Below are 27,773 nucleotides of genomic sequence, written 5' to 3' on the forward strand. Positions count from 1 at the left end.
TCAGGTGTTAAATATGTTGTTCTTTAGTAATGATTTTCTATTTTTTATTTTTAGATTAGTGTTTTAATTTAACTGTTAGTGTTCCTGAGACTTCTCAGAAAAGAAATCATGACATTCCAAAATTGTACCTCTAGTGTTTCCCAGCCAAGTCCTTCAGATGACGCTCAGAAGGGCTGCACTATTGGAATGGCCGGCATGGTTCTCTCTCTTCTTTCATCAACATGGTTCCCTTTGGACCTTTCTGCTCATCAGGATGCTTTGATTTTGACTGGAAACTTGCTTGCAGGTAAGGCAGAGCAGAAAAATAGCAGTATCCCATTATTTGTTACCATTAGCATCGGAACACCTTTATCTTACCCTCTTGGGCAAAATACTTGGAAGACGGGGCAGAAAAAATAGGGACAGAACTTCATACTCATGAGGTCTGAAACACTTCTGGACAGTAGGCTTTTTTCTTCAGAACAGCTAAATTTCATCCTCATTTGCTAGCTAGAAGCCTGGATTGATTTCTGCATCCATAAAAACCAAAATGGTAACTGGTATCTAGTCATCATCTCTTCCCAGTCCTCTGTTTGTTCTAGAAGGTGAAATTTCTACTTGTGTTTTAAAGTCCTCTTTTGCGTTGCAAGAGCTTTATGCACTTTTAGGTTTAGAGTAATTTTCTAAAAATATTGAAGGATTTCACAGGGTTTTCTTGGCTGGTTTGCTGTTGCTTATTGCTTCATTAATAGCAATCAGATAGCATGCACTTAAAAAATTTGCAGGCAATACCAGCCTTCAGTTGTTGCCAATGCTTTAAATTACAGACTTTGGACTTCAGAATATCTTAAGAAATTGGAAATGTCTTCTAAGAACAAAGGTATAATTCCCTAATAAGGACACTCAAAAATATATCAAATATCCTGTGGAGTAATTGCCAGTTGAAAGAGCAGGGAGTGGGGAATAGTTGGCTAAAGGTAGGACTATAGAGAATTACAGATTGTATTGCTAAATGACTATGTATGCATTCACATGTATTTATGAAAGCAGCAGCATAGCAAAGACAAAGGAAACATTTTTGCTCCATTAGTCACATAAGGGCAAGTACTTCAACTGCTTGCTAAACATTTTCAGGTGTTCTTGTAAGAACATTGAAGTTCTGCAAGAGTTTCTGTAGGTGAAACAGTCTTTGAAAATAAATTCGAAGCACGTTAAGATTCATATATGTGTTAGTGACTCTGCTTGTAAGTTGTGGGTTTTATAAATTTTATAAAGAGGAATTCTGTTTGCTTGGATATCACTACTCTCAGCAAAGGCAAGCTATTTAGATACTACCTCAAAGTTGTAAATTTGCACTAATTGCAGAGGGAAAAATTCAGTATATTTATTGCAAGCTGGTTATAAAGAGCTATCTGTTTTTTATTCTGTTTAAAACTGTGCTCATACTGTTATGCTAACTTCAGCTCTTTTTCTATTTGAATATCCATTCTTAAAGATGATAAGCATTCTTAATTCTCAGATTTATTTTTTTTTAATTGATCTGATTCCTTTTACAGCAAGTGCTCCCAAGTGTTTAAAGAACCCTTGGAGTGCTGAAGAGGATTCAAACCAAGGAGCTGCAAAGCAGGAAGAACCATGGCCAGCTCTGGCAGATCGAACTCTTGTTTCTTTGGTAGAACAGCTCTTTTCTCATCTGCTGAGGGTCATTAATATTTGTGCACACGTAATGGATGATGTTGCTCCTGGCCCAGCAGTAAAAGTATGTATTACAAACAAATAAAATTGCATGACTTAAATATTGTTGAGTTCAGTACTGTTTGAGGATAGGCATTTTAGACCTGTCAGAGGCAGCTATCTGATCGCCTTCTTTGCACGGTCATTTCACACCAGTATGCTGCTGAACTTCACCATGCTGCTCTCACTCCCCCTTTTCAAAAATACAGGGGTTGAAGAAAGACTTATTTGTCAATGATCTCCTTTTCATTATCTCAAGCATTAATTCTTGTCTTCTGGGTGTCCTGCAGAAAATGTTTTGATTTCTGAAATGAGTCATGAGATTTTTTGATGTTTGTTATTTTGAGGTATCTATGTTTTGAGACTGACTTAGTGACTGTGAGGTAATGTTATTAGGATTAGTGATTTCTGAATGTTTTAAAAATGTGTAAGTTTTATGGTTTTTTACATTCTTTTATCTGGGATCATAAGAACCTTTGACTATTGAGTTCTGTTTCTGATTGGCTTGTGTTAAAGTTGAGAAGTAGGGAATATGTTAAAGTTCTTCCTTTTCACACAGGAAATCCATGTCATAAACCTAAAAGTTGAGACATTTTGATTAAACTGACAGTCAAATAAAAGGAAGCTTACAGTGTGAATATGCTTATATTTGTATAGAAGAACAAAAACTACTTTTGCATACATAATTAATAAAGCTTTTATTATTATTATTATTCTAGGCAGCATTACCTTCTCTCGCAAACCCGCCTTCTCTTAGTCCAATTCGGAGGAAGGGGAAAGAGAGGGAGCCTGTAGAGCAGGCTTCTGTGCCAATGAGCCCTAAAAAAGGTGGTGAAACTAGTCCAGGTAAGTATACATACTTAAATGGATACATTAAGTGGTAGGCTTAATAGGAGTATGAGTGAGGGATAGAGAGTAGAAATAATTGAGTAGCTTAGATTGTAGATGGAAAGATTGTCTCGTTTACTCTCAGAAGTTCAAATTCTTTTCAGTGTTTCATTGCAGGAAAAGCAACTGGTGTATGGGAGCACTTCTTTCTTTTCTATGAAAAGTGACATTACTGTTTAGTTACAAGCAACTTCTGAATCCTTTTTCTCATTGTTTTTTTGTTTTAGTTTTGGATTGCCAACTTTCTGGTTGTACAGTTTGGTTTCTGCAGCTTTCAAATATGCAAGCTGACCAAAAATTCATGCTGTTAACTTGGACATATTGTTTAAAAATCAGATATGTTAAATTATTTTAAGTTGTGTGTAATGAGCACTCTGGATAAAGTATATTATGCTAATAAATAATATATTTTTAAGCTACTAGGCAAACTGATGCTAGTGGTCCTGTTTCAACAAGTAAATCATCTTCAGTAGGAAGCTTTTATCATCTTCCATCCTATCTGAAGTTATATGATGTCTTGAAAGCAACCCATGCTAACTATAAGGTACTGTACGATATTTGATTGAATTAGAATATGTTGAGCAGTTACTCTGTTTTCCTTTAACACGGTTCTGGCTCTGTTGAGGCAGTAAACCCCAGTGTTCTGTTACTAAGTTTATGAAGCCATATAAAACTGATTCAACTAACTTAAGCTGGGGAGCAGGATTAATTGAGAAGCTCAAACTGTCCACATCTTATGTAGTATTGAGGGTCTGATTTGCTTGAGTTTGCAAGCAGTAAATCCACCTTTTAAAACAAAACAAACCCCAAAACCTGATGAGCATTGTCGTCATTGCTATTAGTTATACTAAGTGATCCTTCACTGTTTTGCAATGCCATATGGATTACAATGTCTCTCAACAGTTTATTCCAGGATGGGTAAATTGTTTTCTTCGTTAGTGTAGATAATAAATGATGAATTCCCTGGAGGTGTAGTATTTTGATTTCAGAGGGGTGTATACTTAAACACCTACTATGTTTCTGAGAAATACCTTATTACCCCTCCATTATTTATCAACATTGTAGGCCTTCCCAGATACTGCAACTACTGCAAGATAAACCTGTTCTTATTTTAGTCAAAATTTTATCTTCAACAATTCACAAGGGAGTTTAAGCTTATGGTGGTGTTGATTGAATGGCAGTGAAATTTTAGGAGACTGTTTTGTGTCAATACCTGTTTCTTTCTGCAATTTCTGTCTCCTTGTCCAATAACTATTAAGAAAAAGATGTTATTTTTGTGAACAGGTTACTTTGGATCTCCAGAACAGTAATGAAAAGTTTGGATGCTTCTTACGGTCTGCCTTAGATGTTCTGTCGCAAATCTTGGAACTTGCCACTCTTCAAGACATTGGAAAGGTACAAGATGTGTTTAGTTTCTGTTTGTGTTTATTTGCAGTTAAATTGTCCCGTTTGTTGTTCTTACCAGGAAGAAGCACATATTATGGATTTTAAAATTGTTGTAAAAGACAGTATTCCAAGGTGTTGTACTCTGGGTAAAATACTAAAGCAAATCTACTGCATTAAGTTGGTGCTCCTGAAAACTGTAGTAAATTTATACTTTGTTTCACATAGAGAATTGTTCTCTCTTTCTCTGTCTTCAACAAAATAGTCTCCCTTAAGTCATTCTTAGTGCAGCAATACTGTGTACTTAAATACACTCACATTAAAAATGAGGACAGCCATTCTCCTTTCTTTTCTTGTGTCTTGAACTTTTCATTAACTATGGTGTTGGGCATTGTGGTATTTCAAGAATAGCAAAGCTTTGTCCAATTTTCATATAAATGCTTTTATATAATAAAACAAAATACAATTATCTTGTTTTTCTGTTTGTTTTTTTTAGTGTGTGGAAGAAATCCTGGGATATCTAAAATCATGTTTCAACAGAGAACCAACAATGGCAACAGTTTGCGTACAGCAGGTAAGGAGGTAACTTTTGGGTTACTGTAAGGCTTAACCTGATGTCCTGTGCTTATCAGCTGGATTCTGATTGTGGCCCTTCATACTTTCTGGGGAGACAACGTGAAGAAATTTTCATCATCTGTTCTGAAACTTGATGCCATCTGGATAGCTTAGTTTCCTCTTGAACTGTTTCCAATTTAAATATCTTATTAAATGCTAAGAAAATAAGTTTTGTTTCCTACCTTCCCAAATGTGTTCTATAGCTTTTTGACTATATCAGAAGAGCTGGAAAGCAAGGAACTGTCTTAATGACAGATTTCTGGAAGTTTCCAGGTGAGCATCTGGGCTTGAATCACCACAGTTCAATTTTGGTGGGAAGAGAGCTTCAGTAGCCTGTTTTAAATTTACACATGATTGTTTTTGCAAGTGAAATGTTTCCTTATCTTTTTTGGGCTGAGATGTAGATTGTTTCATTAATTCTCCTAGCTTTTTTTCTGTTATCTCGTATTTGACTACATGATCTACAGTTTTCACTTTCAGTTTGTGATGATCTTCTCTCTGTAGTTCTTGGGGGGGGCGAGGAGTCAAGTTTTGTGTGGTCCTAAAACAGTAATATTTTTCTTCCCCATTTTTTTTTTTTTTTCCCTGTAGTTACTGAAAACATTATTTGGGACAAATCTGGCTTCTCAGTACGATGGCTTGGCTTCAAACACCAGCAAAGCTCAAGGCAAAGCTCAGCGCTTAGGTTCTTCCAATTTAAGACCTGGTCTCTATCATTATTGCTTCATGGCACCATACACACATTTTACACAGGCACTTGCTGATGCAAGTCTAAGGAATATGGTTCAAGCTGAGCAAGAACACGATGCTTCAGGGTAATTTTTTTTCTCTTTCAATATAATGTTGACTTGTACTAGAATATTTTTTTAGTGTTTTACATAAATGTAAATATCATATGGGAGTATTGCAAGTAATATGAATTTACAGTATTGTGTGCTATTTCTTGTAGATTTGAGCGTAGTATTTTTTCATGGCCGTCCTGGATGGAATGTTATTGATTATCACTAGTGTGTTTCCTTAATCAAAGTCATTAAAATGGGTATTGCTTACATTTTTTTCAAGTATGATAGTTTAAAGTAGATTTGAATACAACTATTTAATTGATTTTTTTAGTTATAGTGAACAGTCAATAGTCGTAAAGGAAAGGCAGGAGAATGACTAAAAGACACCAGAAATTCCTTCTCTGCTAGAAGTTTGTCTTCATATCTGCTTGATTCTGATCATAGCAGAGTGTAGGTTGTTTCTGTTGATCTTTCCTTTTACTAAGATTCTTGAAGCAGTCAAGCAGATTAAAGGCAACATCAGGTAAAATTGCTTCTAAGGGCCACTTGTTTATACCCTTGGTTTTTTTAGTCAGTGTTTTTTTTTATGTTTTCTCACAGATGGTTTGATGTGCTGCAGAAAGTTTCTACACAGCTGAAAACTAATATTACCAGTGCAGCAAAGCACCGTGCTGACAAGGTACTTGTGTCTATGTACTTCCTTCTGAATGTGCTGTACAGTACTTTAAAACACTTTCCCCCCTTTACTTTTTACTTTTTAAAAGTAATTTGGTTTTGAATGAGGCCTTTTTAGATTTTAGATTACTTCAAAATTTCTCTTTTACAGAATGCTATTCACAATCACATTCGTTTATTTGAACCCCTTGTCATAAAAGCGTTGAAACAATACACAACAACAACATCAGTACAGCTGCAGAGACAGGTTTTGGACTTGCTTGCTCAACTGGTTCAACTACGAGTTAACTACTGCCTTTTGGATTCGGATCAGGTTGGTACCTCGTCATTTCTGAAAATTTATAAAACAAGATTATCACCAGCAGGGCAATTTTTCACAGTAAAAATAATATTTGCCATAGTCCATTCATTGTAGTGTTGGTTAAAACAAAGACATGAAGCAAGATGAAACTGCCCCACCAACTACAAAGAACCTCAGATTCCTGGTTTTATATCGATACAAATGACTCTATATGCTCTGCAACAAGTATGTAAGAACTGTTCATCAGTTTGACTATAGAAGTAAGATGATGTGGATGGTACAACTAGTATTGTTTTACTTAATAATATTTAATAAAAGTTTATTTACAAATAGTGAAATGGAAGTATCCTACATTAAGAGCATGGACTGGTAATGAACATGTGGTTGATACACGTTATTGGATTTTGATGGTGAGGGAGAATGTAGTGGTAAATACCAAAGTACTTGTGGTTGTCCTTAAAAACATTAAATTTGTAACAAAGAAGTTTAATTTTTATTCACAATAGTATTTGCACTATTTTTATAAAGTAGTATGAGCTGCAATTGTAACTTCCTTGTAAATTATTGAACATTTTTGCAATACGTAAATGCTGGATATGAGGCTTTTTGATTGATTCCTGATTTTTTTGGCATTAATACCTCAAAAATCATGTTACGAGAACAAGAGATAAAGTTATATTATTAAATATACAACATTTACAGCTAAAATCTAGCCTAAATTCATGTAAACTGTAATGAGCGCAACAGTAGTCAGTATCATCGATGAGATTCTCAAGATCTTTTATGATTCTAGAGGCAGCATTTCTTAAAATATCAGTGAACTGTAAGTATAAATGATTTTCAGTGCCTGCCTCTTCTTTTTCTCCTGCCAAAGCTCACACTTCTGGAACTCTGTCAAAACAATTTCAAATGTGAATTCATGTTTCTGTTGTGTAATGTTTTAACTTTTGTTCTCTCTTCAGGTGTTTATTGGATTTGTGCTAAAGCAGTTTGAGTACATTGAAGTAGGACAGTTCAGGTATGAAATTAGAAAAGATTCTTTGAAAACTGGGAGTTTACAGTTCCTATTCTGACGCATGTAGTGATTAGATTAGCTAGCTATTTCTGCTTTATGAGAAAAGGTAGTTAGACTTCAGGCAATGAACCTGTCTATTTTCTGCCTCCAGTTGTAGACCTTTCAGAAGACTTAGATTTCCTGTGGCTGAAGAAGCTACGTTGTGCTGTTTCTCAATTTTGTGTTTTAAAATTATTTATTTGGGAAATCCCCCACGGTTTTGCTTTTTGAAATCAGCTCTTGATAGGATTCAGCTGCTGAAGGGGGAGCTGTTGTGGACTCAGGATGAAACCATTTTGTATTCTGAACATCTGCTACTCTTTGTTTTGTTGTACCTATCATCATAAGCAGTGCAATGAAATTTTTGTCAGCCATTTCTCTTATTGTGTGCATTAATTAGTATGCTATAATTTAGTAACTGTCTAAATCTGAAATATATTTTTTCCTTTGGAAAAAATAGTAGTAAAGAATGAGGCACAAAACACTGAAATACCATGTAGAAGCAGAAAAAGCACTTGTTTAAAAGATTCTTAGTGGAAACAGATTCACTTCTACCAAACAGTTGTGCAATTCAAACTTGGCGTTTTTGTTTTTTATTTTCAGAGAGTCTGAAGCAATTATTCCAAATATCTTCTTTTTTCTGGTGTTGCTGTCTTACGAGCGGTATCATTCCAAACAGATAATTGGAATTCCTAAGATCATTCAGCTGTGTGATGGCATCATGGCCAGCGGAAGGAAAGCTGTTACGCATGGTAATTTAAAAAACAAGACCAAACAAAATAAAGAACTCTGCAAAAATTAGTGATAGTTTAGCAATAAGTTAAAACCGCTACTGAGCACTAAGCTGTAGAAAATGGAGATCATACTGATTGCTTCAGAAAATGCTAGCTTTTAAATTTTAATATATGAAATAAGTTTCACTTGAATTCTTCAGAAAGTTTATTATACCCTAATAATGTTAGTCCACAACAGTATTTCAGAGCTATATTTTGAAGACCTTGATTTTGATTCTTAGCTCCCTCTCCTTCACTTTCATCTTTTAAATAGGCATCTGTGTTATACTTACCAGGGATTCTGCTGGAAAACCTTTTTGAAAACTCTCTTTATATCTCTGAGAATGGGCGGATGTGTGTGTAATATAATCTTTGTTATACTAGAAGTAAAAAGACATCTCTGTGTGGGAAGTTTTTTTTGTAGAGAAGGGGAAAAAAAAACAAAGCAGAGTTTACTTTCAGTAGTTAAGTTGTTAGATGCTGCTGGAGAATGGCTTTTCTCATGCTGAAGCAACAACAAAAAAATCTCTTTTTAGCAATACCAGCTCTGCAGCCCATTGTTCATGATCTGTTTGTGTTAAGAGGAACAAATAAAGCTGATGCTGGAAAAGAGTTGGAAACCCAGAAGGAGGTGGTGGTGTCAATGCTGCTGAGACTTATTCAGTACCATCAGGTAAAAGAGGACAGCAATATCTCTGTGTTCTGTGCAAATATAATGTAGTTTTGATTGTTAAAAAGCTATCAGGCTATGCTGGTAAACTTTTTAAGCAGATCCTGAATAGCTAGACTCTATGTGTGATCATTATGTGGAGAGTATGCAAAGATTTTTGGAGCTGTTAGAGGCTTCTGCACTATGAATCATTGTTGCAAGTCAAATAAATGTGCGTTAGATCTCAGGCAGGCCTAGGTAACAAAGCCCTGAGCAGCTCTAGTGAAGTGCTGCAACTCTGATTCAAGACATTCAAAAGAATGGGTGGAAAGTTGAAGAGAAGTAGGATTAGAAATAGGAAATAAGCTGCTTAGAGATTATTCAGGTGTTCCTGTGGTGTTCCTGTAATGTCTTCGTGTTAAAATTCTCAAGTACTATTTTAATAGGATAATGCGACTGGTAGCAGCACAGTTATTACTTACCTCCTTGCCCCAAATGTCATGGATCTGGAAAATTTTTTGGTATGAGGGAGTGCTAGAATTATATTCTTCAATACACTCCCTTTAAAAGAAAACCAAAATAGTAATTTTAAGAGAAGTGACTTAATTCCCATGAGAACTTATCGCTATTTCAGCTGATGATAAAACTGAACATAATTTGCTGTTTCACACAATGAAGGGAAATTCTGGTGTATGCGATGTATTTTCTGAGGATAGATGGAGAAAGGCAGTACGGTTTGTCAAAATAATTTGTTGGAACTGTATGTTCTTGGAATAATTTTGTGTATCCACATTCTCTTTTGAATTTGTAGTTTAATAATCATAAAATGACTAATATAACTATATGGAATGACACTCTAGACACATGATGTGAAACAGTGAATAGCTTTTGTGTTACATAAGGTACTGTACTTGCTTGCAAATCCTCTCCTGACACACTCAACCTGTTAAAGATCACCTGTGCATTGCTCTTCATCTCTCACCATTCTATCTGTAGTTATTACTCTCTCCTGTTCTGTTTGTACAGTGTGTATAAGCTGACCCCTGGACAGGTCTTTGGCTGCGCTAGGGATGTTCTCCACTATAGAACACTTCCTTATCCTTTTGGTTCTTTTAGAACTGTATAGCTAGCATCCATGGGGCTGGAGATAGTTAAAGTAATTCAGCCCAGGATTGCTTCTATCACCTTTTTCACGAGAAAGCTCTTGGAAAGAAAATCACCTCATGTTTTTGTTTTTTTTTTTCTTGGCTGGCTAAGTTTCTGATGCTGAACCACTTGATTATGCTTTGTAATTGCTCTGCCTAACTAATTTTCTGAACCAGATTCTTGTGTGCCACTTCCCAGTCATTAAATTAACATTCCTGCCTGCTGTGCTTTTGGCCCATCTCCCTTTGCTCCCTCTGTGAAAACACTGTTTCCCTAACCCTCAAGCCAGAAACACATTCAAATAGAGAATGTGATCCTTGCCGTTAGTGTGCTCCATTATAGACTTTCTTTTAAAGTTTTATTTGAAAGTGATTTATCCCAGATAAATAAGTTCTATAAGGAAGACTGTAAGTGTGGGAAGAGCTTTCTTCCCTCCCTTCCCCTTTTGCCGAGTATGTGATGCAGCATGCAGCTTTACTGTCCCTTTTTCTGTTGGCAGTATTTTGACAAAGGCAGTTTAAGAAGGACAAGAAAAGCATTTTATTTCAAATTTGTAGAAAAAAAAAATGGGAAATTCTTTTTAAAATAATTTAAAAGTTAAAAAATCATGTTGCAACTAAGAACAAATTTTTAATCTGAAAATTAGATTTTAAAATATTGTCTGGTTTCTCATGCAGATTTTCTTTTCTTTGTTATCTTCTTGATAAAGGAGCAGATATTTTGCCTGTTACTGTATTACTTGAATGTTTCCGGATAAGGGTGGGTATTTACTTGCATTCTTTTGGATTTTTCCTCAGGTGCTGGAAATGTTCATCTTAGTGCTGCAACAGTGTCATAAAGAAAATGAAGACAAATGGAAAAGATTATCTCGGCAAATAGCTGACATTATTCTCCCAATGCTTGCAAAACAACAGGTTATGTGTTTTTTGTGTTTTTGGTTTTTTTAAAACTATGAACATCCCAACTAATCATTACAGTAATTGCTGTAATAATAGCTTTGAGTATCGTCATTTCTGTATTTTCTTTAAAGTGTGGCCACCTTACCTGGTAGATAATTACTGTAGATTAAGTTGTTGAAGTATGTGCAGCACCTTTTAGACTGTTCTAGATAAAGCTCTTACTCCTTTACCTACACAATTGTATGTTACTCAAAGTACTTAATAATGGTGTGAGGATTCTCCCATTGTTAAAGAATGTAAAAATTAATTTTTTCTTAACTGCGGTGGGTCTAATGGCATTTCTTTTAGTGAAGAGAGTGAAATTCCATCACCTAAAACTGCATTTATTAATCTATGAATTACAAAGTATTTGAAGCTGGAGCATACTTCTAGAGATTTGTTGTCTTCTCCAAGCACTGTTTACTGGAGTAGGCTGCTTAGGACCATGTGCAGGCAGATTTTGTCACCATTACTTCCAACCTCTTCCAGTGTTAGAATGTCCTCATAGGGAGCTTTTTTCTAAAAAAAAAAAAAAAAAAAAAAAAAAAGAGGGAGAAATTATATTGAAATGGGTCTTTCTTTATTTCAACTTCTCTGTGTTGCTTCTCATCCTATCAGTGGGTACTACTGAGCAGATTTTAGCTACGTGTGTCTTTGCTACTTTTGTCTTGTCTGTGGTCAGATAATTGTGCACAGTTAAGATCCCGCAGAGCCTTCTCCAAGCCCTTAATAATCTGCATGCATATGTCTGTCTTAACAGAGAGCCCAGAACTGGACTGCAAGTTGGGGTTAGAGTAGACCCTTTGTATCTGGGGAGAAAGCACTATTTCTTTGAGGGGAAAATTAAGATGTCCGTTACTCTTTGATAGCAGATTCTCCTTCCTATGAGACGATTATATGGTGGAGAAGAGTGGGCAGTAATTAGGCTTAGATAGTTTTTGAGAGGAGATAAATGCTGACGAATTAAGTTGCTTTTGCTGTGTTTTGTATGAATCTGTGCATGTGCTTCAACTATCAAATTAAATTGGCAAGGAGTCACCCAGGTTTTGAGTTCAGACCTTTGCTTTTTGTGATCAGCCGTTTTGTAACTGAACCATTGAGGTGCCTACTTCAGTTTCCACTATGTAATTTGTGTAACTCCATTATAGCTGTTCACCTCACCGAGGGTTAGGATTTTTTTTTCCTCCTAGTTATCTCCTTAAGCTTAGTCATGACCAAAGCATTCTGTTATTCTTGTCCCAGCACTTCTGCCTATAAATATGCCTGGTAGGATGTGCAGGGAAGAGATAAGTTTCTAAATTTTGTGACAGTCAGACTTTTGCTAGCGTTTACTGCTTATGGCATATTTCTCCTAAAATAAATTAATAAGTAGGATATATGTTGAATTTCTTGTGATAGATTTTTATCCATATTGTATACCTTCCTATGTAGGAAGGCTTGCAATGAAACATTTTTATACTTTTCATAGATTTTACCAATGTAAATTTTATGAAGGACAGCCTTATTATGTTCAAGTTGTAATAGAAACGTTTAAAACTTGAGATGATAATTTTGTAGTGCATGTAGAGGTAGTGATAGTTATAGATTAGTTTTGTGGTTTACTTTTTCAGATGCACATAGATTCTCATGATGCTCTGGGAGTACTGAACACTTTGTTTGAAATTCTGGCTCCTTCTTCCCTTCGCCCCGTTGACATGCTCTTAAGAAGTATGTTTGTTACTCCTAAAACAATGGTAAGCAAGTAGGAACTTGATAATGCACGTAAGATGTTTCTAGATAAATAGTAAAAGTGGATGTTAAAAGAGAAGAGAGATTCTTGTGTCCTTAATGCAAAACAAAGCAGTATGTATTTCTGTCTTTCTATTTTGCAGTGTGATGTTGAAGTGCCTGAAGCTTTTAGGAAGGAATTAATCACAATTAATATTATTTACCATCTGGGTGCATTTTATACAGAAATCTTCTGCTTATAGATTACTTACTTTCATTTTGTATTTTCAGGATCAGGAATGTAGAGAAACATATAGTTACAGTAAATTTGAGAATGCAGTGTATAATAGGTAAATCACATTTTTCTTATGCCAGTGCTGGTACTAGTTTGACAATTGAGATTGACAATCTCTTTGAAGACTTACTAAAGTAGGTTTGAATATATTCTGATGCTGTGTTGAATACTTGTGAAGTTGTATAAAATCAGATATAGGTCTGATTACAAACCTTTTATGTTTCTGTATTCAAAACATTGTTTTCCTGGTAGTGGTCAAACCTATCCAGTCTAACAATCTGTATTTTCTTTTTTGTTTGTTAGGTGTCAGTGAGCACTGTCCAGCTGTGGATTTCTGGAATTTTAGCTATCCTTAGAGTTCTCATCTCACAATCCACAGAAGACATAGTTCTATCTCGTGTTCAGGAGCTTTCTTTCTCACCGTATTTGATTTCATGTCAAGCAATTAACAGACTGAGACATGGTGAAAATAGCGTAACTGCACAGGAGGATCACACTGAGGTTAAACAGACTAAATATCTGCCTGAAGAGACATTTTCTAGGTATGATGCCTTGACTCACTTAAGGGAATGATAAAGGTTTCTGAGAAATCAAAAATATATTATCAAATATATATGCATACATATGTAACTGTTAATAAGTTAACTTTTCAATAGAGACTTCGCAGTATTCTGATGCCTCTTCTTAAGCCAAGTGGAAGACCTGCTGGAACTGTCAAGATGGGTGAATTCTGCCCTTATTAAAATCAGGTCCAAAGCTTTAACTCATTCCATCCTCTGTGGGGCGTAAAAGGTGAATTAACCCCACAGTAGAAGCCTGCGTTCCATACTGAAATTTTGGGTGCCAATAGGATTCAAAGTGGTTAAGTTAGTTCTGCTTTTTATTTCCTACTTCTTGAGGGCTAGCTTTGTCTAGTTAACTTCCCATGCTGAAGCTGTCTAAGAAAGACACTTGAGCAAAAGAAGCTTAGGGATAGTGCTTTTATTATGTTTACATAAAGCTTATCATTAAGATATGCCATCTTGATGTGGTGGGAAGCATTTGAAATAGCTGTTCATTTGAGAAACTAAAAAGTTTTGACTTGAGGGTGGAACTCCAGGAAAAAGAAAATGCATCTGTTTATCTTTCATCTTACAATGAAGAGTGATGGGTAGAAGGAAATGGGACATCTGGACTTCCTTGAAATGATCTTATGTCCAACAGGTGTGAGCTGGAGAATGATCATGGCTGGGAGCAAGGATTGCTCATTGCAGACACCCTTTTGGTGTTTTCTTTTGATATTTTACCTTGCTGAAGGTTTGATGCAGTTGTAGAGTGAGTGAGAACAAATGAGACTGCAAAGAGCTGAGTTACTGTAACTTACTGAGTTCCTCCTTCCTCAGCTGAGCTGTAGTAACTGTCAGTTTGTTTAACTCATTGCAAATCACTGTAAAGACACTACATCAATTTGGATGTTTGCTGTGTAAGTGTGGTGGGCTGGTATATCCATGCTATCACTTAATACTTCAGCCAGTGAATTGATAACACAGCTTCATTGAGTAATTGTTGAATACTTGCGATCATCTGCCCATAGCAATAACATCAGGTTTTAGGTCAGCCTTTAATATCATTCACCATTTTATTTAGGATGAATGCACAATCGTTTTTTATCTTGATTATGAGCTTACTGAGTTTTATAGGCAGACATCATGTTGTTTTGAAACAGGTTGCAGTGATGATTTTCCTATTGACTGTATTCTTGTGTTTTCAAGGTTCTTGTTACAGCTGGTTGGTATTCTACTTGAGGATATTGTTACCAAACAAGTGAAGGTGGACATGAATGAGCAGCAACACACTTTCTATTGCCAGGAGCTGGGCACTTTGCTTATGTGCTTAATACATATCTTCAAATCAGGTAATACTTGAAGCAGTGCTTCATGCTGTTTGCAGTGGCAAGGATTTTTGAGTTCTGAAACAACTTTTGAATGAACTAATGAGAAGCAGTGTGTAGGTGTGTAAGACTTTCTATCCTACATACTGTAAAGAGCCTTTGAAATTTTATCCTCATGAATACAGGGCCCACTTTTCATATTTCTTATGTAAAAAATGTAGTGACTTTTCATTATTCCTTTTAACTGTCTAATACTTTAAAGTTTACAAATGCAAACCATTTAGAATCTGTGGCTGCATTTTCTGTAGTTCATCTTAATTTGAAGGGTTGGTAGCTCAAAGCCAAAGTATTCAAAGTAGTGAGTTACTGAACCCTGGGGGCAGTTTCATGACAAGGTACCTTTCTGTTCTTTATCATAACTAAAAAAAAAAACCACAAAACAAAGCACCAAAGAACCAAAAAAGTCAAATTAGTATTGTTTCTGCTAACTGCTCTGTTCTTAAGGTTTATGGGGTTTATGAACTTATACTCAGTTCATTCTCTGGTTGGTAGTCTTAGTGTTCTACCTAGTCATCTGAGGGAGCAACCTGGAGTAATGTTCTTCCCCAATAAGTTAAGCAGATCTTTTTGTGTCACTGTCCCAGCCATCTTCTCCTTCTCAGAAAGTTCTTTCCTTTTCTGTATGTTAGATGTCAGACACGTAATTCTTCATTCTACATCCCTGCCTATAAAACGGAAGTTACACAGCACTTCCTTACTTAGTAGATGTGAATAACAAAAAAAGTGAATATCAAACACTGCTTCTAAACATTAAGCATGATTCTATTTTGCATCCAACACCCTTTAATCTTTTTAAGCTCTTCCTGCAGGTGTCAGTTATGAAGTCCTTTCTTCACAAAAATCTTCATTCTGCTGCTGTCATTGCTAGCAGCTGCTTCTTGCAGCTCTGGATATAGTTAGTGATCATTCTGTATTTCCATGCACCCACTACTATTGTAGTTACTATTGTGACAGCCTCGTATACATGCTGTTAATTGCTGTTATTGAGCAAAAATTTGCAATGCAGATTATGAAAAATAACCTATGCCAAAATGATTTGGAGTAAGTGATTAAATGGAATTGAGCCAAGACCAATGAAATTAGTTAATTAAGCTGGTGACTGAAATCGGGGAAGTAGGTACCTTCAGCAGCTGGAGCTGGTGATAGAGGAAAGGGAAGGTTCCAGCTAGTTCTTCTGCAGCAACTGGCTTCCAAGATGCATTTGTCTTGCCAAATACAATGTAGAAACTGTCATCATGAATAAAAATTAAATATTAAAATGTTCATGCAAAGCATTGGGATACGTGCACTGCATGATCTCTAAAAATCACTACAAATCCCCTCTAAGGACTAGTAGTAATGTGGTTACCACATATGGTGTTACAGAGCAGAAGCAGAGTTCTTCAAATGCATGAGTTGTATTTTCACGTTTTTGCATTTCCTTTCAGGTTTAGGCTTAGATTTAATTAAGTATCTGGTTTTATGCTACTTGTTCAGTTTTCACTGAATTTATAATTCTTAATAATTTTCTTTATAATTATAGTATTATAATTAGAGAAGTAAAATTATAAAGACTTTTAAAGTTGTATCATCCTAACTTACAACTACACCTTAATTCTGAATTGTATTTGGGAGCACAGGCTGTGATCTCTCATTTTTAATCACTATTCAACACAGATGTCTTGTCTTCTCACCCGTTATAGATTTAGTCAGAATGCAAACATTGCTAACTCCTGTATGTTCAACTGTGGAAAACTACCAGATTAGAAATGAAGATTTACACTGTGCTGCTTTGAAGTAGAATAGAAATAAAAGGCATGGATAAACTAAAAAGTCAGTCCTGTAAATTTAGACAACTTTAATTTTCTCCATTCTCCTTGTTTTCCTTCCCTTCTTTTTGTGACATGAATGCGTAAGTAGCAAGTCAGAAAGAGAAATTAAGCTTTTGTGCTGGGTGTTCATTGTGCTGGGCAGTGATTTTTTGTCACTTAAAATAATGCCCTTTTTGCACATACTTCAGAAGTTGGATGGAATAGTATCAGTTTATTTTCAACTAAATATATTTGGTACCTGAGGTAGGAGACTTGTGAGTAATCTTCATGTATAGAATAGCAGTTACAGCATGATTTTTATTTAGAACTTCTGTGATATAGTTCAAAAAAGAAAAATATCCTCATATGTAATTAATGATTCTAAAATTGATGAAGGTTTTCATGTGCTAGGGAACTATTTAATGGATGACAGAGGAAAAGGTAGGTGTTGTTACAGTTGTAATCTTGATCTACATTGTGCATCGAGCTGAGAGCTTCTTACTACTGGTTTACATGCTTTGTCAAAATGCATGACTTGCCTTACATTTAAAATAAAAAGAATTTGCCTTTCTTTCAGGAATTGTACTGACTTATGAGAACTTTTGTATTCTGTGGGTACCCAGGATTATTTTGAAACTTCAGAATTCCATCAAGGGCATAGTTACTGTAATATGCTTTCATATTTTTCAGGCATGTTTAGAAGAATCACAGCTGCAGCCACCAGGCTTTTTACAGGAGATGGATCTGATGGTAGTTTCTATACCCTTGAAAGTCTGAGTGACCTTGTTCAGTCCATGGTTCCCACACATCCTTCATTAGTTCTCCTCTGGTGTCAGATCCTGCTTCTTGTTAATTACACAAACTACAACTGGTGGTCAGAAGTGCATCAAACTCCAAAGTAAGGTTTGTTTTTGATCCCTAGTAGTAGTACCATAACTCTCAGTTGTATTTGATACAGCTATATGAAAAAAAACCAAACATCTTTTAATCTTCAAAGCCTGTCAGCTGTTGAATAATACTGCTTAGGTTCTGAAATAGATAGTTCTGCATTTATTTTTTGTGCGTGTGTGTGTGTGTGTATATCCTGTGTATATGTCCTGATGTTAGTATGCATTTCAAACTAAGGAAGCACATCCAGTGCTCGGTTGTTCCTCAAAAGCTGGGCTTGTTCAGCCTGGAGAAAATAAGGCTGCAGGGTGACCTCATCCCAGCCTTCAGTACCTGAAGGGAACCTATAATCAGGAGGGGAGTAAACTCTTTGAAAGGGCCGATAATAAGCAGGACAAGGAGAAATGGTTTTAAGTTGAAAGAGGGTAGATTTAGGTTGGGTGTTAGGGGGAAGTTCTTTACTAGGGGAGTGGTGAGGTCCTGGAACAGGCTGCCCAGGGAGGTTGTGGATGCCCCGTCCCTGGAGATGTTCAAGGCCAGGTTGGATGGGGCCCTGTGCAACCTGATCTAGTAAATGTGGAAGTTCGGTGGACCTGCCAGGCAGGGGTTGGAGCTTCCTGATCATTGAGGTCCCTTCCAACCCAGGTCATTCTGTGATTCTGTGAAAAGAACTGTCAGGTAAACTTCTATACTTTGAAGACAATGAATTCCTACTGTGTCCTTTTTGAAATGAAAAATTATAGAAAAAGCTATAGCTATTCATATGGGGATTTTTATTTCACCTTCTAGCAGATAAGCAGCTAGTACAGGTGATATACACTTAATGTTCACAGAAATATGGTCTGATCAGTAAGATGAAGGTCCATCTTTGATCTCTTGTCAGTGGGTCTCCTACTAAATGCTGTCAGAGCATAGTATCAGCACTGTGCTGGTTCATTAACAGTAGTCAAAGTAGATATTAGTAATGTCAATGTTAGCTCTCTGAAATTCAGAAATTGTTTCTAAACTGAGCTAACTCCTGATCTGTGGATGGGTCAACCCACCTGTCAGACACACACCTGCCTGAGGGTGTTGAAGACACTCCACTGTGTGGGGTGGGTTACTGTTAACTGTAGAGGAAGAGTAACCGCTGACTTAAGAGAAATTTCTGATACTTGTGCAGTGAAGGTTATCCCTAAGTGTGCTCTAAAATGTGTGGATCAATACTTTGAGAGAAGCGTGCTCAGATGTGAGACTTGCCTCAGTCTCATGATGTGATAAACACAGTATGGGGTTCTGTTACCTTACTTAAGACACAATAGCCCAAGATTTTTCTTGTAAATAACTTGCTTATTTCCTTAGCATGAAGAAGAAATAAATACCAAACAAAAGGTAATAGCTGTTCAAAAGCAAGTCTGTTTCAAAGCAGTATAATATTTAAATGAAGTTTCTAACATAAAGACTTACAGTGAGTAGACTGTTCCAAGCAATTTGATTTTTCATGTATCTACATGGTGATAATGTAATATATAATGTACTTCTTGCAGGAGACACAGTCTTTCTACAACCAAATTGCTTAGCCCTCAGATATCTGGAGACAGTGATGAATCCGATTCAGAATCTAAACGTGGCATGTGCAATCGAGAGATAGTGAGAAGAGGAGCGCTCATTCTTTTTTGTGACTATGTGGTAAGTTTTGAATTAGGAATTTTATAGCTGTGGTTCTGAGTTATTTTTCTAGGTTGCGAGTTCAAAAGTGGGAATTGAGGACTATGGTGAAACTAATCATTTTCTTTCCAGAGCACTCCTGTGTAAATTTACGTACAACTTCATTTGGCATTTTTTCCATTCTGCACTAGTTTTCATGTCATGTCTTAGGGTACCTGGTAGGTAATAGAATGATCTGCTAGGTATTATATCCTTTACTAATGTGTTGCTATCAGTGTTCCAAGTGCTGGATTTTCCAACATTAGTAGCAGCACAGTTTCTGGGAGACAACAAATACCTGACTCTTTATACCATAAAATAAAAAAATGTCTTACATTAACATTTCACTTCCATTTTTGGTTCTCTAACAATAACAATTTCTGTGGCTTCAGCCTCTTTGTGCCTCAGTATTAGCATTTTAAGTTCACTGGAATCATACCTTTGAAGTAAACCTTCCGGTAATACTTAGTATCGTACTTGAGTTTGCATTGCAAAGTGCTTTTGGGGAAGCAGTCTTCATTCCTCTCAGATTCAACTAGGCCAAAAGCTATGCTTAAAAATCACTTCAACCCCCAAAGGGCTTTCAGTCAACTGTGGTCAGATTTGAGGCAGTCCAAGTTAAAACTCTTCAAAACCTCTTTACTGAGAAGTGTTGGGTTTTTGGCATCGCATAGTTAATTCTACAGGTCATTTTCTGTTGTGATGCACTCCTTGCTGTTGTATGGTTAGCCTCTGTAGGCTTAAAATTAATTACTGAAAGACCTCTTTGGATGTGTTTTCCAGAAGTTACTCATCTAGTGTTCAGAGCAAATAGTAATATGAAATCTTTTAAAGGAAGCCTAAATGAAAATCTCCCTCTACAAGAAGGCTGTGTATGTGTGCTTCTTTCAAACAGTATTTTGTTAAAAGCAGCATCTCTGAAATGTCCTTCTCAATTTACTTGTGTCTAGTTGGAAGGGACACACACTGATCATTGAGTCCAACTGCTGGCTCCCCATAGGACCACCCAAAAAACAGAAGCCATGTCTGAGTGTGTTGTCCAAATGCTCCTGGAACTCTGGCAGGTTCAGTGCTCTGACCACTGCTCTGGGAAGCCTGTTCCAGTGCTTAACTCCCCTCGCACCTTTTCCTATCATTCACTGTGACTCTTCCATGATGTAGCTTCAATCTATTCCCTTTTCATGTCATGGTTTCCCATTTAGTGGTGTAATGATATTGAAAAAAAGGTAGTTACAATTTCATTATAACTCTTTTAATTTGAACAAGCTCAAAAGCATATGAAAAAACTAATCTAAAAGTGATAGTGGCAGTACTAAAATATGGACACTTTGGACCATTATTTTAAAATAGTCACTGGAATTACGTATAAAAATCTTTAGGCGTAAGATAGTTTTTAGTAATTAGATACTTACTATGCATGTTACTTTTTTCCCTTTCAGTGTCAAAACCTACATGATTCAGAACACTTGACTTGGCTTATTGTGAATCATGTTCAAGACTTGATTAATCTGTCCCATGAGCCACCAGTACAAGATTTCATTAGTGCTGTTCACAGAAATTCAGCAGCCAGTGGTCTCTTCATCCAGGCCATTCAATCACGGTGTGAGAATCTAGCAGCTGTAAGTGTAACTTAACTTTCTTAGAAAGAAATAACTTGATTCTAGTATAATTATAACTGGTAAGTATGCAAATTATAGTATTTGTATTTGTGTAATTCATTTAATGTAATGGTATTTTTGAAGTCACCTGTTAAAAAGAAAAAGCAAGCAGAAAATGAACCTTGTAATATATTAGCAGCTTCAGTATCAGGTGTGTTCCATTTCATCAAATCTGTAAATTCAATTAGAGCTGATTAATCTGCAGTTCTTCCTTTTTCATTATTCTACAAAATAAACAAGAGTTAAAGTAGAGCTTTAACATTCATCTCCAGTTTCAGTACCTTGGTGACTACTGCTAACCACAAAGGACGGAGCAGGAGCTTGTCCATCTTCATAGGCTGTAACAGCATGAAAATTATTTGCAAGCTCAGTCTGCCCCTCATTAATCTGCTGCAGAAGTTACGGGTCTCGACTCTGGACTCTTCATGAACTTGAGAAATTCAACTTATGATTTCTGTTGGTTATTGTAATTTCAGATTAAAATGAGTGGGTGATTAATTGTAGGGATGTCGGATTGTACTTATCCCTCTTAAGCTTGGGAACTAGCTCAGTGCAGAAGTTGTTTCCTGGGTTTCTTTTAGAGGTAGAGGTGAGAGATGCTCCCGTGCCCTGAGCAACCTGGTAAAAAATTTCCTCTCTCTTATTGTTTATGGACAAGTCTACTGAAACTGCTTTAGTGACCTAAGCGTCTGAATAAAATGATTTTAAGCTGAGATAAATCTGAGCTATAGTATGATTGTCTGAGAATAAGTAAAATTAACTATGCGTGTTTGAATGAAAGCTGTAGTTCTGTGAAATACTGGTGATTTATCAGTCAAATTAGTACAATTAAAACACCTAATGTTCACAATCTGCTCTTAAAAAAAAAAAAAGACACATTCCATAAGTCATTGTTTTCTTTTTTCACTTTAGAATACATCTTAAAAATATATAAGCATGTATATACAAATTTCCTTGTGCTCCTTTATAATCATGCTTATCCATCACTGTTTTATGATTACATGCTCAAAATATTTGTTATGCTTTTCTTGACCCTTATGCTCGTGTCTCGACTGCTCATATTCTTACCCCCTTCCAGTAGGCATTCAGGTTTATCAGTTTTCAAATCTTTCTAAGATTTTGCTTAAGACTTCTGGTTTTTTTTCCTCAATTTGCTTTCTTCACGTGTTTTTGTACTTGCTGTTCTTACTGTTAATCACTGAACAAACCAATGCTCATACAAATTAACCCAGTAACTCAGACTTATTAGACAGATGATTATATTGGACAGTTTGTCTGCTGTAGTGTTTTTATAAGTACCTGTACCTTTAAGTTCTTCGTATTCCAATTGATTGAATTCTTTTGTTTCAACACCCTCTTTTTAACCCTTCTGCCATCAGTGTTAGATACTTAATGTTCCCTTTTTGTGTTCCTTCAATGTTTAGCCTACAACTCTGAAGAAGACTTTACAGTGCTTAGAGGGGATACATCTCAGCCAGTCTGGAGCAGTCTTGACATTGTATGTTGATAAGCTTCTTTGTACTCCATTCCGTGTGCTTGCTCGCATGGTTGACACACTGGCTTGCCGTCGGGTAGAAATGCTTTTGGCTGCAACTTTACAGGTAAAGATAAATACATTTATCTGCAAATCAGTTTGGGTAGTGCTAGCAATAACAGTCAAATGTAAGTGTTTAATTTAAAGTTATTTCTGTGGAAAAATAAGGCTTTATATTACGTATAGATATGAGTGATTGCATTTCACTTTATCTGCATATGAATCTCATAATCTGTTCGAAGTACATACGTGTATTTTACTTGTTTTCTTGTGACTCCTATAGAACAGCATTACTCAGTTACCAGTTGAAGAACTGGACAGAATTCAGGAGTACCTTCAAAACAGTGGATTAGCAACGAGGTAATACCGGTACCTGTTCAAATATCAAGTTAAGGTATTTTGTAGAAGCAATTATGATAGCTTTGAATTTTTTTTAAGCTAAGATAGCAAATCCTATTAAGAGGTGAAATGAGTAAAGCATCATGTAAGGTGCTTGCATGTTTTAACTCAACAACAGTTGTGTTGAATGAGTTTAATTCTTAAATGCATTTTACAACTTCAAGAAAGCTAGAGGCTCAGAGATGTCAGACTCTTTCTACTCCAACCCTTTAAAGCATTTAACTTTTAAAAGTTACCTCAAATTACAAACTAAATTGCTGTGAAAACAGCTTTATTTTCCTCAGATTTTGTCAGCTCCAGCTGCCGTTTCTTTCTTTCACTGGTTTAATCTCCCTGTTGTTTATAAGTAAACTACTATTATAAAAAAGAACAAAGCGTTCAGTCCTTTCAAAAGCCTTATTCAATGACGGAAAGAGTAATTTAATTCTCCTGATGTCATTGCTATCTGAGATTCCTATCTATTGACTAACATAGCAAATAGAAGCGAGGTAAAGAACATGAAGCCTAAGACAAGAGGTAGATTGATAGCAATGCGCTTTCACTTATGAGATTTAACTTAAAAATATTGTGGTAGTCAGAATCTGCAAATGACTTTTACAGTACCACTTTTGATAGCAGTACTGGAATCAGAAAAAGGAAAAACAGAAAACACTGATTGCAGTGGCTTTTAAATCCACAAACAGAAATTCTTAAATATCAGTTTACTTCCACTCCATTTTCTTGTTTGGTATCTGTTAGAACATATTCATATGCAGTCAAGTCTGTATATTAAAATTGATTCTTATTCACTAAAAAGGTATACTACTTAAAGAAATTGAGCAGCTTGCATTTTATGCATAAGCATGTACAAGCTTAAAGTCTGAATCAAATCTTCATTATTGATAGTACAGGATTGATTGGTTGTTTTTTTTTTTTGGTCTGCTGGTAGCTGATGAATTTTGCAGTTTTACATCGTGTAGATGATCCAGCAAAAATTTTCTGATCCTAGTGCTATTCTGTCCCAGTTATGAACATTAGCTCACTGGATGAGTTTGTTTTTTTAAATGCTTTATGAAATTAAATTAGCCCTTTGCTGACACTTGTTTTTATTTTCAGACACCAAAGACTTTACTCACTCTTGGATAGATTTCGTCTTATGGTGGCACCAGACACAACTAGTCCTTCTCCTCTGGTTACCTCTCACCCACTAGATGGAGAAGACCAACCAGGTTTAGAGAATGTAATTCTAGATAAAGTAAGATGCTATTTAGAATTGCCTTGCCTCAAAAAGTATTCTTCTCATTACAGAATATTTGATAACAGCTTATTTCTACTATGTTCTTAAAGTTGTCAATGAATCTCAAATAGTGATCAGTGAATGATTTCATGTGTTAGCTGTTAGGCTAAAGATTAATAATTAGAATGTGCATGCATTTCTTATAGATATGGTGCCATGAAAAACTATCAACTTTTTTTTTTTTTCCTCTCTATAAAATTAGAGAAAAGATTTACAAGAAGGTTCAGTACAGATAGACTTACGCTGTCTCTGTTTTCTTGATCTGTTTCCAGCAGTGATCATTCGTATTAATTTGTTAATTGAAAATAGCTGGTTGTCTCTTTTTGGAGTTCTGTCTTACATGTAATTAGATACATTTATCTCAGAGAAGGGTGGAAGGCTAAGAGGATTTTGAGATCTTTGTCTTCCTTTCTTTCCAGTTCGGCCCATAACAGTTCATTTCTCCTTTTCATTACTTCATGTTCTACAGTGATGCATGTTTGACAGATTAGCAGATAGTTTAGAGTTGTCCAAGTTAGCTGAGGAACACACTGACTTAATAAGAAAGACAGAGAACAATTTACTAGGAGAAAAACTGTGCCCAGAAACCATTTGCCTGTGGTTTTCTGTCTTCTTCCTCTGTGTAACTTTAAATCTTGCACAAAGGAGGTTTTCCTACACTTCCTCCAAAGTTGGATTCTAATTAGTATCAGCTGATTGAGGATGTCCATTCATTGATAAAGAAAACACACAAAAAAACCCCTCTTAATATTCTTCAATTAATTTCGTTTAAAATATAACTTATTTCTCTAGGCTCTGCACTATAGATGTAAGGAGAAAGTCTTAATTTGTTTAGGTGCATCTTTCAGTGTAGATATATCAGATGAAGATATGTTAGGCCACTGATTCTGAAGACTTTTCCTTCTTTTTTACAGTAATTTTTTTCATTTTATTATACTTGACTACCAAATATTCTGGGTCGTTTTCTAAATGCTGTCATCAGCTTTACAATCTTAATATACCTATGCTATATGCTAAGCTCTTTTGGCTTTGTTTCCTGTTCAGACTCCAAGGAAATAGACAAGTTGTCTATTTATCTTATTTTAAGATGGTCCATTCATCAGTCAGCTATTCTGCATTGTCTCTTGGGTATTTTTTTTTGCAGTTTCTTTTTTGTTCTTGTTGTTGACATTAACGTGGCCTAGAGATCTCTTGAAAGGACCACAATTGAGTGCCATTAAGTAGTTCTCCCTCCACCCCAATATTGTTTAATTTTGTGAAAATATGTACTGAATTTATTTTCTTCAATTATTAAAGGACTGGTATATTTCACTAGTGAGGTCTCAGTGTTGCATCAAGTCTGACTCAGCACTACTAGAAGGTGCAGAACTGTTAAACAGAATTCCTCAGCCTGACCTGAACTCCTTCATGAACAGCAAGGTAACTTTTCTGACTGATGGAAGAGCATCAGCTGAAGATGTTGTATTAAATTGTTTCTGGAATTCTACTTGGTAGTATTAATAGATTAGATTCTTAAATACAAACATTTCAGATTTATGTAATACTAGTACTTCACCTATTGGATTTCATTAAGTTTGGGAAAATAAAATACTGAATGTTTTTTGGTTCTGTCTAGCGATGTTGCTGATAGTTTTCTAATCATACAGATTGTGTATATGGAGTTGAAGTGAAGTGGAAGTTCATGTATCCACTTTTGATCATGTATACTACGTTACTTTTCACATAGCTCTCGTGACACAGATGATGAATCTGCAATGAATCTACAATTGGATTTATTAAGAGCATAATTTGCTCAAATTCTCTACCTTGTTTACCCCACTGAGAAATTTGGACTTAATTATGACGAAATCTTTAACAGAATCAGTTTATCAACAAATGAATCTTACTTGTTTGGCATAATTTCTTGGAGATTCTTTGTATGCGGTTCGGCAGCTTTATTCATATTCTGTTCTGAAAACTTGCACTGGGCATGTTGATTTTTCCTTCCAGACCAGGATATTGGTGTTTAGAATTTAAACTGAAGACAAATGTGATCTCAGTTATGGTGCTGTTACACCATAACAGAGTGGAGGTCTTGTAAATTAATGGACTATTAATTTACTACTATATTAATTTGTGAGAACAGTTCTGTCAAATGCTTGCTTTTCTTCAAAAGCTGTTTATTTACTTTTTATTTACTGTTTAATTTCAGGAATTCAACCTGAGCTTATTAGCGCCTTGCTTAAGCCTTGGCATGAATGAAATCTCACGAGATCAGAAGAGTAGCCTTTTTGAAGCAGCTCGGAGGGTAACGCTGGATCACGTGTCTGCTTCTGTACTAAACCTTCCTGCCAACCACCAGGTTTTCCAACCACTTTTGCCAACTGAGCCATCAGCCTACTGGAAAAAACTAAACGATATCTTTGGTAATAGAAATAATGGTCTTTTTAAGTTTATTCTCTCCTCTACAAAGGTAGCTTGCAGATGTCTTGTCAATACATGAACTTACTATTTAAAAAAAAAAAAAAGTCAAGATGCTTGGCATAAAAGGGCCTTTGAAATAATTCCAGAAAACATTTATTGACAGAAAAAACTCAAAACTGCTAGATTACACCCAGTCTTGTCTTATAGGCGATGAGGTGATGTATCAGTCTGTGATGACGCTTTGTCGTGCACTCGCTCAGTATTTGTTGTTACTCTCAAAACTACCAACCAGTCTCCGTGTTCCACCTGACAAAGAGGATGATATCCTGAAATTCGTAGTGATGTCAATAGAGGTAAGAAACTAAAGCATAAACAGCATAAAGCATTTCGTTTTTATGACGAAACACTGGGAGGGAACCAACTTTGACTTAAATTGATCACCATGGAGTGAATTTGGATCCCGGCAGCTTGTCTTAGTGCAGAAGTTTATTCAGTGGTTCTTTTACTTGATTTGTGCCAGAAAATCAGATGGGCTTATTGGGTAAGGGCAGCTTATTACAAGAAGGGATTGGCTGAATGATACAACGATCTTGACAGTTTGGAAAAATGTCCTGCGCTTTTTCTGGGACATTGGATAGACAAGGGGTTTTTTAGTTTTTATTTTGTTTTCTTCTTTACCCTGTATAATGCTCTTAATTTTCTTGTACTTTTCTGTTTTCTCAAGAAACAAAATCATTCATTCTGTGTGACCAACTGATTAAAAATATATATATATCATATTGCTGTAAACAAACAAAACCACCAAAAACCAACAAAATCCCTCAACTACAAATTCTTGTGTTTTGATAATTTTGTTCTAATGGCAATTATTCGTTTTTTTTCCATAGGCGTTATCATGGCGTTTAATACATGACCGACTTCCAATAAGTATAGATCTGCAAGCTGCTTTGGATTGCTGCTGTCTGACTTTACAGCAGCCTAGCCTCTGGAATTTGCTGGCTTCTGCAGTGAATGTGACCTATGCTTGCTCCTTAATTAATTGCATTAAGTTTATCATAGAAGCAGGTGAGTCCAATTTGAACAGCTATGGAAAAAGTCATTCTTAATAGTTCCACTGATCCAATGCTAGGTGTCTGCTGTACGTACCGTGAGTCCTTTTTAGTCATTTCTGTGACACTTTATTTTTAGTATTTTGATTTAACACTTAAAATTGTGTGTTTATTTTTTATCTCAGTAAGTGCCTTGGAAATGCAGGTTTTAAACTGCTGTGTGGTTTTGAAGTTAAAAAAA

The 27,773-nt window shown here is 35.8% G+C and overlaps 1 protein-coding gene across 4 annotated transcripts in view; it reads left to right on the plus strand.

Annotated features, from left to right (window-relative positions):
- The window catches only part of HTT (huntingtin), a 76,542-nt gene that overhangs the window by 31,871 nt on the left and 16,898 nt on the right, over positions 1–27,773 (plus strand). For all 4 annotated transcript variants that reach the window (XM_072334394.1, XM_072334395.1, XM_072334396.1 and 1 more), the window contains 26 exons: positions 135–286; positions 1,536–1,738; positions 2,433–2,559; positions 3,018–3,145; positions 3,886–3,996; positions 4,481–4,558; positions 5,191–5,414; positions 5,982–6,060; positions 6,208–6,369; positions 7,320–7,375; positions 8,015–8,163; positions 8,721–8,857; positions 10,777–10,893; positions 12,528–12,650; positions 13,223–13,461; positions 14,671–14,813; positions 17,330–17,537; positions 19,054–19,195; positions 20,653–20,832; positions 22,296–22,472; positions 22,689–22,765; positions 23,900–24,038; positions 25,377–25,499; positions 26,272–26,485; positions 26,691–26,836; positions 27,371–27,548. In XM_072334394.1, the coding sequence (XP_072190495.1) occupies positions 135–286; positions 1,536–1,738; positions 2,433–2,559; positions 3,018–3,145; positions 3,886–3,996; positions 4,481–4,558; positions 5,191–5,414; positions 5,982–6,060; positions 6,208–6,369; positions 7,320–7,375; positions 8,015–8,163; positions 8,721–8,857; positions 10,777–10,893; positions 12,528–12,650; positions 13,223–13,461; positions 14,671–14,813; positions 17,330–17,537; positions 19,054–19,195; positions 20,653–20,832; positions 22,296–22,472; positions 22,689–22,765; positions 23,900–24,038; positions 25,377–25,499; positions 26,272–26,485; positions 26,691–26,836; positions 27,371–27,548 (3,812 nt within the window). The remainder of the gene's footprint in view (positions 1–134; positions 287–1,535; positions 1,739–2,432; positions 2,560–3,017; positions 3,146–3,885; positions 3,997–4,480; positions 4,559–5,190; positions 5,415–5,981; positions 6,061–6,207; positions 6,370–7,319; positions 7,376–8,014; positions 8,164–8,720; positions 8,858–10,776; positions 10,894–12,527; positions 12,651–13,222; positions 13,462–14,670; positions 14,814–17,329; positions 17,538–19,053; positions 19,196–20,652; positions 20,833–22,295; positions 22,473–22,688; positions 22,766–23,899; positions 24,039–25,376; positions 25,500–26,271; positions 26,486–26,690; positions 26,837–27,370; positions 27,549–27,773) is intronic.

The sequence above is a fragment of the Excalfactoria chinensis genome, chromosome 4, assembly GCF_039878825.1.
Source record: "Excalfactoria chinensis isolate bCotChi1 chromosome 4, bCotChi1.hap2, whole genome shotgun sequence".
Classification (NCBI taxonomy): domain Eukaryota; kingdom Metazoa; phylum Chordata; class Aves; order Galliformes; family Phasianidae; genus Excalfactoria; species Excalfactoria chinensis.